The sequence below is a fragment of the Phodopus roborovskii genome, unplaced genomic scaffold (assembly GCF_943737965.1).
Source record: "Phodopus roborovskii unplaced genomic scaffold, PHOROB, whole genome shotgun sequence".
NCBI classification, from domain to species: Eukaryota; Metazoa; Chordata; class Mammalia; order Rodentia; family Cricetidae; genus Phodopus; species Phodopus roborovskii.
This window is the reverse complement of record NW_026126410.1, coordinates 20496319-20511462: the sequence shown is the minus strand read 5'-3', so window position 1 is coordinate 20511462 and position 15144 is coordinate 20496319. Positions and strand designations below refer to the sequence as shown.

At 38.2% G+C, this 15144-nt stretch overlaps 1 protein-coding gene across 4 annotated transcripts in view; it reads left to right on the top strand.

Annotated features, from left to right (window-relative positions):
• Nipbl (NIPBL cohesin loading factor) overlaps positions 1-14047 on the top strand; it is a 161503-nt gene extending 147456 nt beyond the window's left edge. For 3 of the 4 annotated variants that reach the window (XM_051182518.1, XM_051182515.1, XM_051182517.1), the window contains 8 exons: positions 4-194; positions 1603-1710; positions 2076-2276; positions 6050-6196; positions 7919-8193; positions 10616-10790; positions 12346-12534; positions 13082-14047. In XM_051182518.1, the coding sequence (XP_051038475.1) occupies positions 4-194; positions 1603-1710; positions 2076-2276; positions 6050-6196; positions 7919-8193; positions 10616-10790; positions 12346-12534; positions 13082-13447 (1652 nt within the window). In that variant the 3' untranslated portion in view covers positions 13448-14047. Of the gene's footprint in view, positions 1-3; positions 195-1602; positions 1711-2075; positions 2277-6049; positions 6197-7918; positions 8194-10615; positions 10791-12345; positions 12576-13081 lie in introns of all 4 variants that reach the window. The other variant, XM_051182519.1, reaches the window with a different exon arrangement.
• Positions 14048-15144: the final 1097 nt, after the last annotated feature.

Here is a 15144-nt window from a genome sequence, read left to right as displayed (position 1 = left end):
TAGGGAAGAAAGTTGCAAAGCAGGAAGACTTAAAAGAAATGGGAGATGTTTCCTCGGGGATGAGTAGCTCCATCATGCAGCTTTACCTCAAACAGGTGCTTGAGGCCTTCTTCCACACCCAGTCAAGTGTACGCCACTTTGCCCTTAATGTGATCGCACTGACTCTAAACCAAGGTCTTATTCATCCAGTGCAGGTAAACAACAACTATTCTTATCCCTCTTCTTCCTCCTTTATAGTTAAGAGTTAGTCTTGCAGGGCACACCTCTACTACCAGCACTCAGGAGGCAGAAGCAGGAGAATTTCTAAGTTCCAGGCCAGCCTGGTCTACAGATTGAGTTCCAAGATAGGTTTCAAAGCTACAGAGAAACCCCATCTCAAAAAACAAACAAACAAAAAAAGAGTCTTACAACATTGCTCAGGTTGTCTATCCTCAACTCATGGGCTCAAGTATCCTCCTGCCTCAGTTTCCTGAATTGTCTTCAACTCTTAAGATTCTAAACTTTGGGTAATCTGTTATGTGCCATTGCTGCAAAATACCCATATATTTATGTTAAAACTTCTAGTCTCTATTACTTTTTTCTCACTGGCTTTGTTAAAATTCATTATAATCCAATTTTACTCAGGCCAACAATATGTAATATCAATGGAATTAAATAGGTTTAAGAGAATAATAATAAACTAAATAGCATAAAGTTTGTTCTACCACAAAAAGATAAATCCCATCATCTGAGTTCTTTTTTTTTTTTTTTTTTTTTTTTTTTAAATTGGAGGTTAACATTAAAACTTGGCAATGCAGTTGGGATGATAGCCTAAAAGGCCAGATTTGTAACTCAGTGGTAAAGTACCTGCCTTGGATATTCAGATACTCAAAGTCATGGATTTAACCCCAGCATCACAAAAAGAAGAAATGTCATAAACTGTTTAGCATTCCTGAAGACTTGCATTTTCTGCTGATATACTGACTGCTATCAAATAGTCTGATACTGTCTAAAACATAACTAAATGTTTATATACAGTTTTGTGTCATGAAACAGCAAGCACATGGACAAATATTTAGTCTGTTTTTCATCATGCAGAGCTGTTAAAATCACTTTATAACATGCAACAGTATATTGAGATTTTCACCTTTCTTCAATACTCAGAGATAGGGCACACAAGATGGTTTGGTGGATAAAAGAAGAGTGAGTGAGTGAGAGTGTGTGTGTGTGTGTGTGTGTGTGTGTGTGTGCGCGCGCGCAACTTGGCAGAACTTTCAATTCTTCCAACCATATCGGCTCTGAGCAGATTCGAGTCCTCAGTCTTGGCAATAGTTAACCTGTCCACTGAGCCCCTCACTGTCCCCTATGTCATAGTCTTATATGGATAGTCTTACCCAGGGAACATTGTTGAAATTGTTTAAATCTAAGTGCATTGTTATTATGCTATATTTCCTTGCTTTAAGTTAAAGAAAGATTATCACTTTTAATGGACACAAAAACATAGCAATTATAAGCGGTCTGTGCTGCTACATTTTTATATCTGATGTACAAGCTTGACGTTTGTTGAGATGCATATAGAATTTTTACTGCTGTGATGTCTTATAAAGTCTTTTCTTCTCCCAGTGTGTTCCATATTTAATTGCCATGGGCACAGATCCAGAACCTGCTATGAGGAACAAGGCTGATCAGCAGCTTGTGGAAATAGACAAAAAATATGCTGGATTCATTCATGTAAGTGCTTTTAGTAGATTAGTATTGCTCTAATAAACCAGGGTGAGACTGTTCAAAAAAAAAAAAAGTCAGGAGCCATGAACTGTGGACCCTACTTCAACGGTGGCTAGCAAGGAATTCTAGACCTTGGTTTTTGTTTTGTTTGGTTGGTTGGTTGGTTTTTTACTTTTTTTTTTTTTTTTTAATGTGTGAAATGGGGGGGTTTACAATACATGGTCTCTACTATCCCAGTACTTCACACTGTGATTTTTATTATTTTCAATAAGGCAACCAAATAATGAAGTTAGCCTTGAATGTAATGATCAGAGTATACTTAATATGAATCTTAATATCCCTTATCCAAATGAGGCCTTTATTATTTACAGATGAAAGCAGTGGCTGGTATGAAGATGTCTTACCAGGTACAACAGGCGATCAACACGTGCCTGAAAGATCCTGTCAGGGGGTTCAGACAAGATGAGTCTTCTAGTGCTTTGTGCTCACACCTCTATACCATGATCCGTGGGAACCGCCAGCACAGACGCGCCTTTCTTATTTCCTTACTCAACCTCTTTGATGACACAGCAGTAAGCATAAACTTTATTATCGTCAAAAAGTAATGTTCTAGAAACTATATGCCTAAAAAGAGTCATGAGTTTTAAATATTGCCACTTTGGTAAATGTCATTGACTATATTGTCTCCTGAACTTTTACTAATTGACTTAACAAAGCTTATGGTCACAATCAGAAGGGGCATTTTTACATGAAATTGAGGAATAAAATATGATTGTGTGTCTGTACTGAATATCTTGGAAAATTTATCAGGGTTTTTTCCCTTAACTTTTTACATTTAATTATTTTATATTTATTGGGGGGGGCACAATGTGGGTGTGGGGATCAGAGGTCAACTTGTGAGATTTATTCACTTCCTTCCTACTACCATGTGGATCCAGGAATTGCACTCAAGTCATCAGGCTAGGGAACAAGCTTTCCTCTCTGCCAAGCCATCTCATCCCATAGACATGAGCTGCAGCATTTAAACTGTCACTGTGGGGATAGATTCCGTGTACATATGCATCATCCATACATGCATATAAAAGATTATTTCTGTCATTGTTGTAGGACTCAAATATTGTTGGAAAATAATACAGTTTTGGGGAATTTGGCATTTTGTTTTTCAAGACATGGTTTCTCTGTAACCCTGCCTAACCTGGAACTTGCTTTGTAGACCAGGCTGGCCTCAAACCCAGTGATCCAGCTGCCTCTGCCTCCTGAATGCTGGGATTAAAGGTGTGCACCACCACACCTGGTTTAATACTAACACAGATTTGTAGTACTGTGGTTTTTGTGTTGATTTTCTTCATCATTTTCTTTAAGTAATTAAAGTCAACTTGTAATTGCAAGTTGACACACATTGCACTGACCAGGACTACCATCCAAGAATGCAGGAATCATCTTCTGTAGGTTTTTCTTTTTTAATTTATCCATTCATTTTACAAATACTTCTTTAGTACCTACTATGGTACTCAGCATTGTATAAGACATCATCAGATACAATAGTAAGGTCAGCTATAACACCTACCTGCCCACATAGAATCAACAGAGCAGCCTGTTGTTCAGGCAGCTTGTAAATGAGTGATGTTAACATTACTAGATCTATGCTTTTTAAAATACTACATAAATTTTTTTATATGTAACTTAGCAAATACATGTCCCAAGTTTGTATTTCAGAGTACCTGACATCTTCCCCACCCTCCTCACTATTACATTATCATTAGTATTAAACTTTTACAGTATAGGACACTGCTAAGACTGAGAATGGTGTGCTGTAGTGCTATGGCATCCAAAGGGTTTATTTTCACTAAGAGAATAAAATACAAATAAGGAAAATAATAATGATGTGGTTAGCATATGCTGAATGTGATTTCTATTAATACTTCTTCGGTCTTTGTATCTCTGTTGGGTTCACTCCTCTCTGATTTCAATGCATCGCCTCTATTCAGATGTTCTATTATTGTGATAGTAGAACTTTAAGATTTTACTTTGACACAGAATGTCAGAAAAGGAACAAGGCACTAAAGGTCTTAAGAGAGTGGATGCTATAAATGTACTATAAGGTAGAAGAGGATTGGAGACTATGGGTAAATTGCCATTTGTCTGAATCAGAGGTCTTACTAAGCACAGTACATAGACCAAAGAAGCAGCTGTGAGCATTGGAGGACCACAGAAAGTATTTAAACAAAATGATAGGCAGTAAATAGAGCATTTTAGGAACACAAGGGTTTTTTGTTGTTGTTTCAGCATTGTGTTCACAGCACAGGTCATAAGGAAATAATCTCTTATGACTACAGTAGAGAATGAAAGAACTAGTATCAGGAAGACAAAAAAGAAACATTGTAGGAAAGGAATAAATTGAGAGTATGTGAGAAGAGACAGTGAATAACTGGAGTAGTTTTCTCCTAAGGACCTGGGAAGATAATGTGACTGTTGCTAAAGGCAGGCATAGAAAGAAGAATCTGGCTTGTTTTTAAGGAGTTTGATTTTGAGAAGAGGGAACCATTAGGAATTTAATTTCCAGTTCTGAACATTTTTCACCTCTACCAAAAAAAAAGTATGTATTCATATGAATTACAGTATTAAAGCTAATAGGTAAGCTAGATGTAGTAGCTCATGCTGTAATCCCAGCCTTGTGGGAAGGGGCAGGGTGGTCTTCACTGTAAGTTCAAGGCTAGCCTGGTCCACATGCTGATTCCTTTTTTAGGCCTATCAAAGAAAGAAAGGAGAGGTCAGAGAAGGGAGAGAGGATAGATATTGGTAGGTGGGGTAGAGTTCTATGTTCTACTTTTCCTCATTGTGACATTTAGACAGTGGTATACAACTTTAAAGAACAGATTTGAGGGTCTGGAAAGATGGCTCACTGGTTAGGATCACTTGATGCTCTCACAAAGGAGAGCTCTCACAAAGGGGTCAATTCCCCGCACCCATATGGTGCTCACAATTATCCATAAGTCCAGTTCCAGGGAATCCAATGAGTCACACAATATACACATACATTCATATAGGTAAAATACCTATTCACCTAAAATAAAATCAATCTAAAAAAGAAAAGAGCAGAAAGGGCTAGCTGCCAGATGACTCAGCAGGTGAAGCCCTGCCATGCAAGCCTGGAAGCTGAGAGAGTCAGTGTCCCTCGGTTGTCACTCACCTTCGCATGTCCCCTCACATACATTGTGCATGCACAAATGATGATGGTGATGATTTTTAAAGGAAGAAAGAACATTAATACTTTGAAAGCTGAGGAAAGTGTGTAAGCTTAGGCTGAAGATCTGCAAGTAATTGCCTTGGTCACTAGCTCTATGATAAGTTCTCAAAACTTCTGTAAGTTCTCAAAAATAAACTCAAATACTAATGTGTCTTCCTATTTATTTACTTATTTTCCTGGGACATGGCATTTCACTGTGTTGCTTAGGCTAGTCTTGAACCCCTTAACTCAAGTGATACTCCTGCCTCAGCCTTCCTCGTGCTAGGGTTACAGTCACATTCCATGTTTCCCAGCCTACATTTCTGTTTAAGGTTCTTCTTTTTAAAGCCAACAACCAATATCAGCCATGATTGTTGTTGCATTTTGTGTATTTCATAGTATTTGGGGTTTGTTCTATTCTGGGTTTGTTTGTTTGTTTTTGAGACAGTATCTCACTAATAGTTCTGACTGTCCTGGAATTCACTATGCAGACCAGAATGGCTTCCAAGTCACAGAAATCCACCTTCCTCTTCCTCCCAGTGCTAAGATTAAAGGTGTTTGCCACCAGGCCTGACCCTAGAAAATGTTTTTTTATCCATGAATAATCAGGGATGGATAAATCCACATATTAGTAGTGTATTTTATATATACCGTTTTTGGAGGCTAAATAGTAACTGTGTATAACTGTTCTCCATATGTATTGAACTTTGAGCCTCAGACATTGGCTAATTACTGTGTCTTCATATATATATACTTTCTGATACAATGTGGATTTTTCATAAAGGTCTTACATACCATATAAAGGAAAAGGAATTTTGCTAAGCTACACTAGAAACTTCACCTCTTCCTTCTTGAGGTAGCATGTTGTACTTCATTATTAAATCTCCTGAAGTGGCTGTAAGATCTCTTTTGTAAATTCTGTTTCTGTCTACTTTTCATCTACTTTCTGCCTCTTTGCTTGTTTTCTTCTCATTCTCTCCTTTGTCTTTCCTCTTTTGTACTTCTCTATCTCTCTCCAGTATTAACTGAGCTTAAAGTGCCTTGTAATAATTTTCTAAAAGCTCTTTGGGTGGGTTTCTAACTCACCACTAAACATGTACCTTCTTTTAAAATTTGCAGAAAACAGAAGTGACTATGCTCTTGTACATAGCAGACAATCTAGCCTGTTTTCCATACCAGACTCAGGAAGAGCCGTTGTTTATAATGCATCACATAGACATTACACTCTCTGTTTCCGGTAGTAATCTATTGCAGTCATTCAAAGAGGTAAGTTACATGTATTGCTATTCTCTTTAGCTTTGGTTTTCAAGTTACATGTATTGCTATTCTTTTTTGCTTTGGTGTTCGAGACACAGTTTCTCTGTGTAGCCCTGACTGACCTGGAACTTACTCTGTAGACCAGGCCTTGAACACAGAGATCCACCTGCCTGTGTCTACCAGTACTGGGAATAAAGGTGTGTGCCACTACACCAGCATATTGTTATTCTTAAATGTATCTGCCCAAATGCAGACATGCTGGTTTCATTGTTTCGTTTCTCATTATTCTTTCTACAGGCATATAAAACCTTTCTGAATGAACTTAGGAAATCTAGGCAGTACTTACACTGGGAGACAGGGGTTGCTATTTCATTTCTACTCAGATATCAAACCATCCCATTTCTAGATAGTTTCTACACATGTGGACTGTTCCATTGATAGGTCATCCCACTTTTTCCCTCTCACTCTAAAGACTAACAGAGTGTTTTCTTTAATCATGTATCTACTTGAGCCCCATTAGAGGTCATTGCTCTTCTGCTAATGTTTGGTGTTGTGATAGAGCATAAGACTGGTGTGAGCATACATGGATGGATGGATATGTGTCTGGTGCGGAGCTTACACCACTGTACGTACCCTTCCACTGAAGCATGTTAATGCATTTGGTATGCACTAAGTTTGTCATTTCTGTCACAACTCATAAGTAGAAATATAGTTAATTATTACCTGATCTAAGATTAGGCAGGATACATACTTTTAAAATGGAATGAAGTATTTTTGGATGCCTGCTAATCCAGTTATGTCTCATTTCACAAAATTATGCTACTCAAAACTCAGCCTGATGACACTAGAAACTCAGGGAAGTTCTCTTAGAAACCTAAGGAAATTCCAGGAGTGCCTAATCTCTTCTGGACCGCAGAATAGCAGCACTGTTTCACCTAACCTTGTTACAGCCACAGTCTGAGCCTCGCCCTATACCTGCTCAGTCAGGTGCACTTTATAAAGGCAACCTCTAGGCTCTGAGTGTGCACAATAAAGCTTGAGAAATTAGTAATTTTCTAGCTATTTTAGCTATCTTGCTCTCTTAATTTTTACTTTTAAGGGTGTACTTAGAAATGCGTCTCCTGTTATTTGGCAACAGTTCAAATTTTGAATAATTGCTTTTATAATTTGGTTCTCTCAGTGTGACCTCCACCCATAAATCAGTTCTTTCAAGGAAAGTTTTCAGAAAGTAAAAAGAAACAGGATTTACTAATGGAAGAAAAATTGCATGGTATCTTGCTAAAAACTCTTGAAAGGGGTAGTTAGGTGGAATCTTGGAGTGTATAAGCCCACCATAGTCTCACTTAAATTGTAAGTGTTGCTCTTATTCTACAATGGTTTGCACATGTACCAAATTAATATTTTTATAATTATATAGGTTTGTACATAAACATATAATTTTTATAATTATGTCATCTTGATGCTATCCTCATGAGAAAATCATTTCTCTTTAAGTATTATAGAGGGTCTGTTTGGATGGGGAAAGATTGCGTGGGCGTTGTATATGATTTAGTCTTAGGACTAAGTTTTTCCATAAGGCTTACATCTCGGTTGCTAATAGAAAGTCAGTGGATTTATCATCTGTTTATTGAAGCGAGTTTTTCGCAACTGTTGGATGGAGGATACTTATATTTGTTAGTGGCATTTTGTTTTTATTGGTTTTCAAACAGAACAATTCCCTCTTTCTTTCAGTCTATGGTAAAGGACAAAAGGAAAGAAAGAAAAACATCCCCTACTAAGGAGAACGAGTCCAGTGAGAGTGAAGAGGAAGTTTCTAGGCCTCGGAAATCTCGGAAGCGGGTGGATTCGGATTCCGACTCAGACTCTGAAGACGATGTGAACTCAGTGATGAAATGTCTACCAGAAAACTCAGCCCCTTTAATTGAATTTGCAAATGTTTCCCAGGGTATTTTATTACTCCTTATGTTAAAACAGCATTTGAAGAATCTCTGTGGATTTTCTGATAGGTGAGTTTATAGAAGCAGTAAGAAAGTAAGCATACTCTGTTCAGAGTACATTAAGATGTTCTCCATTTAAACATTCACAGGCCAGTGGGTTATTCAGGTTTTATTGCTATGTATTCTAACTCTGTTGTGAACCATTATTTGGGTTTGTTTTTTCTCCCCCACCTACCCCCATTGGGGCTTTTTTACAATACCAAAAGAAGGGAAAACATACTTCTTCACTCAGTGTATTGCAGATTTAAAGAACTTTCCATATTGATTTCTATAAAAATGCTTTATTAGATACTCAGTCTAGTTTTTAAAATGTATCACAAATGTAGGGTTGTAAAATGCTATGCAATAAGAATAAATATAGACTGATCACACAGAACTCTTAATAGGATCCCAAATAGGCTTTCTAAAGTAGAGTACTGTCTGAAGCCATTGGTGAATTTTGAGTGTTTCACAGTCATTGGAACCTTGGATTTAAAAAAAAAAAAAAAAAAAAAAAAAAAAAAATCACCAAGTGGAGACTGGAATGATGGCCCTGTGGTTAAGAGCACTTACTACTCGTACTGAAGACTCCAGTTCCCAGCACCCACAGGTATCTCCAGTTCCACGAGATCTGGCAGCTCTTTCTGGCCTCAGCAGGCACTGCACAAATGGCGGACCCATACACACACACACACACACACACACACACACACACACACACACCATACTTTTAAAATCTTTTTTAGATCACCAACTCAAATATTAGTAACCAAGTAGAAAGCCTGTATATCTTAGTCAGCATTATTGTTGCTGTGGTGAAACACCATGACCAAAGCAACCTGGGGAGGAAAAGGATTGTTTGGCTTGTACTTCCACACCACACTGTTCATTGCTGAAGGAAGTCAGGACAGGAACCTGGAGGCAGGAGCTGGTGCAGAAGCCATGGAGGAGGGCTGCTTACTGGTTTGTTCCTCATGATTGGTTCAACCTGCTCTCTTATAGAACCCAGGACCACCAGCTCAGGGATGGAACCACATACAGTGAGCTGGGGCTGCCCCCCCCAATTGATCACTAATTAAGAAAATGCCTAACAAACTTGCCTTCAGTTATCTATTTACAGGCATTTTCTCAGTTGAGCCCCCCCCCCCTTCTCTCCAATGACTCTAGCTTATAGCAGATTGACACAAAACCCCAGCACAGTATGTTTCCTGTGAAGGGGCCTTTAGTGAACATTTCTATAACTGATGAACATAGGTCGCTCTATAGTGAAGCATGTGGTTAGCATGTATAAAGCCCTGGGTTCTATCCCTAACACTAATAAGGGACAGAGAGATCTCTCATTTGTCAGCTGTTGTCACAGGAAGAGGTTGCACAGTGAGCCACTGTGCTTCCACTGTTTTCAAGAGGTGTTAAAAATCCAGCCACCCTGCTTAATCTAGTCTGGAAATGAAGCCAGAGCCTTGTGTTTGCTATGTATTCACTGTGTCCCTGAGATCTGCTACCTCCCTAAAATTCCAGATTTTTAAGAGAAATGCTTGGGTGTGAAATATCAGTAACTAATTAGAATAATTTTGAGCAGTATAAAGTCTTGTTAAGGAGTTGGAAAGAGTTTCAAAGTTACTAGTGATCAGAATCTAGTTTATAAGCAGTGTTTCTGGCTACCATGTAGACAATGAATAAGGAAAAAAATCAAAATGAGGCCCTGTTGAAATAAGTGAGTGGATAAGGAGGCACTTATCCAAGCCTGACAATGTGAGATCCATCCTCAGAAGCAACATGATGGGAAGAGAAAAGGGATTCCACAAGGCACCCTCTGGCACCCACAAATGCACTGTGCTGTGCATGTGCACATACGTGCACAATAATAACAGATCAATGTGAAACAAAAGAAGTCTGACCACTGAGATGACTCAGTGCATAAAGGTGCTTGCAGCCAAGCCTGGCAAACCATGTCCAGTCCCCAGGAACCACACTGTGAAAGGACAGAACTGACACCTGTGTGTTGTCCTCTGGCCTCCACATATGCACCAAGGAGAACTCATGTACCACAAAACGCACAAATAATGTTCAGATTTCTTTTCACAGAAAAGAACTAAAAGTTATCAGGCAAACCAGTTAGAAAGGCTCAATTGTAAGAAAGCTGCGCTATTACCATACTCGTAGTCTATAAATTAGATGCAAGAAACACATTTCATTAAAATGATGCCTTCTGCTTGTAATTGGGTTTCTCCAGGTCTGCTGCACCCTGAGCCAGGTGTCTCTTTTCCATCCCTGTCAATGTAGATATTGATGAAAACAAAAGAATATTGTTACTATTTGCTTTTTCTTTTCTCTTTTCATTGGTTGAAATCTGTACGATTTAAAGATTGAGTTATTACTAAGAAAGAACTAGAGTCAGTTTAAGTACTTGCCTGAATTTTTTTAACACTCTGGTTTTGTATTTCCAAAACAGTAAAATTCAGAAATATTCTCCATCTGAATCTGCAAAAGTATATGATAAAGCCATTAACCGAAAAACAGGGGTTCATTTTCATCCCAAACAAACACTGGACTTCCTGCGAAGTGACATGGCTAATTCCAAGCTAACGGAGGATGTGAAGAGGAGCATAGTAAGGCAGTACCTAGATGTGAGTACCGAAGTGAAAAAACTAAGAGCCAGCCTCTTAGGCTACCAGGGTTACCTTTCCCACTGCGCACACTGCAGCATAGTCAGGGTTACCTCAGTAAACAGCAGTCTGAGTTACTTTAGCAAAAGATGAAATATTATCAGTGGATTACATGGTTTACATTCTTAAAAGTTAAAACCATGATCAGTCATCCTCTTGCCTTCTTTGGCCATTTTGTTTCTCCCTCTTTCTCTTTCTCTCCCTTCTCCCCTCCCTCCTTCCCTGCTTCCCTCCCTTTTCTCTCATGATATCTCTGTGTTAGCTCTGACTATCCTGGAACTTGATGTTAATATGTAGACTGGGCTGGCCTTGAACTCACAGAGGTGTGCCTGCCTTTAGGTGCTCAGATTAAAGGTATGCACCACTACACCCAGTTTTTCTTGCATTTTTACATGAATGAGTGAGTGTGTGTGTAACAAATATATAAGAAGTGTCTTTAAATATCCAAGCTTGCTAACAGATGAGAGGATTGTAAATGGAAGAACAACCTGGACTATATAGCAAGTTCCAGGCAAGCTTTGGGACCCTGTCTCAAAAACCCACCCACCCACCCTAAAAAAGTGTTCTAGAATAAGCAAAACCCTGAGTGTAGCAGCACATACCTTTCATTCCAGCACTGAGTCCACGGCCAGCGTTGGCTACATAGGTAGGTAGCTTGAAAACTGCCCAAATTACAAGCAAATTTATAGAGGCAGACAGTAAAAAATCAAGATTGTCAGGTACAGGGAATAGGGCTTCTATTTAAATGATGAAAAACTTCTGAAAATGATGGAAGATGGTCAGGGCTGTACAGTGCAGTGAAGGTACTTCAGACATAGAGATTGTACCCTTAAAATAATTAAAATACTAAATTATATGTACATTTTGCCATAATGAAACTTTAAAAATACTATTTGGGAATATGTTTAGAAAGCTGTCCTAGGGGGCTAGATTGATGGGTCACTAGTTAAAAGCACTAGCTGCTCTTCCAGAGGACCTGGGTTCAATTCCCGGTACCCACATGGCAGCCCACAACAGTCTATAATGGGATTCATTGCCCTCTTCTGGCATGCAGACAGAGTGTTCAAACTCTGTCTTAAGTCTATGAATGTAAAAATTACTTTTTTTTTTTTTTAAGTTATTTGCTTGACATAGAATAAGGCAAGCAGAAACTGAAAGATAGGCTGTCAGTTCTTATCACCTGGATGCTTGAGGACTTGGGCCCACCTCCAGCAGACTATGGGTCTTGAGCTAGATCTACCCAGTTACCTAAAATTTTAATGAAATGGTTCAGTCTATATGCTTTCATACAACAGTGGAAGAGTAGTAATTATGAGAGAGACCATATGGCCACCAATCCAAACACATTGCCTATCTGCGTTTTTACAGGAAGTATTTGTCAATCCCTGATTTGCACAGTAACCATGTGGGAATAGTATAGATCTCTTACCCACCCTAAACTACTGGCACAGAAAACATATAAGAATTTGATGTTGTTGTTTAAAATATTTACTTAACACTCTCAATCTTTTTTCAGTTTAAACTTCTTATGGAACATCTGGACCCTGATGAAGAAGAAGAGGAAGGTGAGGTGTCGGCCAGCACGAATGCTCGGAACAAAGCAATTACCTCGCTGCTTGGAGGAGGCAGCCCTAAAAATAACACAGCACCGGAGACAGAAGATGATGAGAGTGATGGGGAGGATAGAGGAGGAGGCACTTCAGGGGTGAGGCGGAGGAGGAGTCAACGTATTTCCCAGCGTATTACGTAAAATGATTTTTATGTGCTTATATATGTCAGTCTCTTAAATGTAAACCAAGTAATGTAATACTTATAAAACAAAACATTTTGTAGATAGAGATTCTCTACTTAACCATTTATACATCCTTTTGTAGAAAGTTTAACATAAAAGATAATAAAAAAACAGAAATGAGATTTATCCAGCATAAAGGATTAATAATTTTTTTGGATTGTATTAATGTGTGCTATCCTTTTTATTGTTGCTAAGTTTTATGTAGCTTTATGGTTTATATGTACATATAATTTTATATATCAAGAGTAAAGACACGGGTACAAATTAAAAGTTATATGGTTTTACAAGTATATGTTAACCCCTTGGCGCTGGCGGTCACGGTGCGTCTCATTGCCGGCAATGGAAGTGTGCCGGGAAATCCCAACTCCCGGCGTCAAGGGATTAAAAGCAATAAAAACAATAATTTCACTAAAATTCTTTTGTGTAACACTTGGTCTTTTTTCCCCTCCCAATGTTTTAGTCATTGAGAAGGTCAAAACGAAATTCAGACTCTACGGAGTTGGCAGCACAGATGAATGAAAGTGTTGACGTCATGGATGTCATCGCTATTTGCTGTCCAAAGTACAAAGATCGACCACAAATTGCAAGAGTAGTACAGAAAACCAGCAGTGGCTTCAGTGTTCAGTGGATGGCAGGCTCCTACAGTGGCTCCTGGACGGAGGCTAAGCGCCGCGATGGCCGCAAACTGGTGCCTTGGGTAGACACTATTAAAGAGTCAGACATTATTTACAAAAAAATTGCTCTAACGAGTGCTAATAAGCTGACTAATAAAGTTGTTCAGACTTTACGATCCCTGTATGCCGCCAAGGACGGGACTTCCAGCTAATGAATTTGTACATGCAGCCAAATTTACAGGAATTTTTTTAAAAGGCAAAAAAACTTGAAATATCAACATTCTGGCAAAAAAAAAAAAAAAAATCAGTTTTTTGAAGAGTGGAACCTGGGATGCAGGAACAAAGGAAGGAATGTTGGGCAGACATTTTTGTGGGAGCTCCCTTCGCTGTTGTGCAGCAGAGACGTTTCTCGGTTCGTTTTTACTCCCACTGTATTATAGTTTAACAAAATTGTTTATATCTTGGAAAAAAGTTTCTGTTTAAAAAATAAACAAGTGAATGTTGGAAATGAGTCTGTTAATGTTCTTAATAAAGTGTTCTTGGAGTTGCATCTAAGCGATGGCTTTCTTTAGCTTAGCCCAGTTTCCAGGGAAGCACTGTCTCCAGGCTGTAAAATGGCAGAGTCTCCTGGATCTCTAATTTATTCTGTTGAGAACAAAGCATGCAGTATCTGTGACCTATCTGCAGAAGGAGTTTTTTGTAAATGTAGATTTTGTTGTATTAGGTCACCCTGAAAACAATACAAGAAAAGGGATCCCCAGGCCATCTGGTGGAGCGAATACTGCAATAAATTTTTTTACTTCTCTTTGTTACTTGTCTGTTTCCATTTGAATTTCTTATTGTAAAGATCTGTTTAAATCCATTTATATTATTTTGCAGTCTTTTATGTAAAATTTATTATATCATTGGTTTTCAAAGCAGAACATAAAGTATTGTTTATACAGTTTGTACAGGCTGACTTCTGATAATTGCTATCTATTATTTTCATTCCCATAAGAGGGTGTAAACAGCTCCAGGGTTTATTGTATCCTGCAATATTTAGTATTAACTATATATGATTTAGCACTGTGCCAAACACATTTTCAAGAGTACATTTTGATATAAAAGAAACTATAGTTTATTCCTTGTATGCTTCCATTTCTTTCTAGCGATGTCATGTTGGTAATACTTATTTTTTAAACCATGGGGAAAGATAACAATTCTGCTATTTTGGAAAAACAGCATTTCTCTTAAAGTGACGCCATGTTATTTTAGAAATAGAGTTGAAATAAGTATGACACTTCCTAGTTAAACACACTACATTTTGACACGCTATTTTTTAATGCTAAGAGTAATTTTACTAGGTGGGATATTCATTTTGTAGCCTAAGAGTTTTATACATGTTTTCAGAACAATTGTCATATAGAGTAGTTACTACAAATACCTCAACTAAATTGGGAGAAGGATATTATATGTACTGATTTTTAAATGACCTCTAAAATGTTAAATTTTATGAAACCAGCAAGTAAATGAACATATTCAGTTTGTGAGGAAGAGTGACTGCCACAAAATTCCTCTTTGTGATCACCTACCTATTAAACACTATGAAAATACCTCCAAACTCTACTTCCTATGTGGGGTCTTTGAGAATGCCTTCTTGAAGGCTGTGTTTGTTTTCTTCCCCCTGACTGCATGGTCCTTCCCTGTTACTGTGCATTCTTTATGAGGAAACTAGAGTGGGTTTTCCCTGGAGTGTTTACATCAGAAGAAGACTTGAGGTAGCTTATAAACACAGCAATCTATCAATAAGGGTAAAATATTATCTAGAGAAAATATAAAAGTCCCGCCTAGAGAATTCTAAATAAACTGAGTTTAAAAGCCAACTCTTAAGTGCTTTGTGTCTGGCGATGCTTGCTGTCTCTCACTTCTC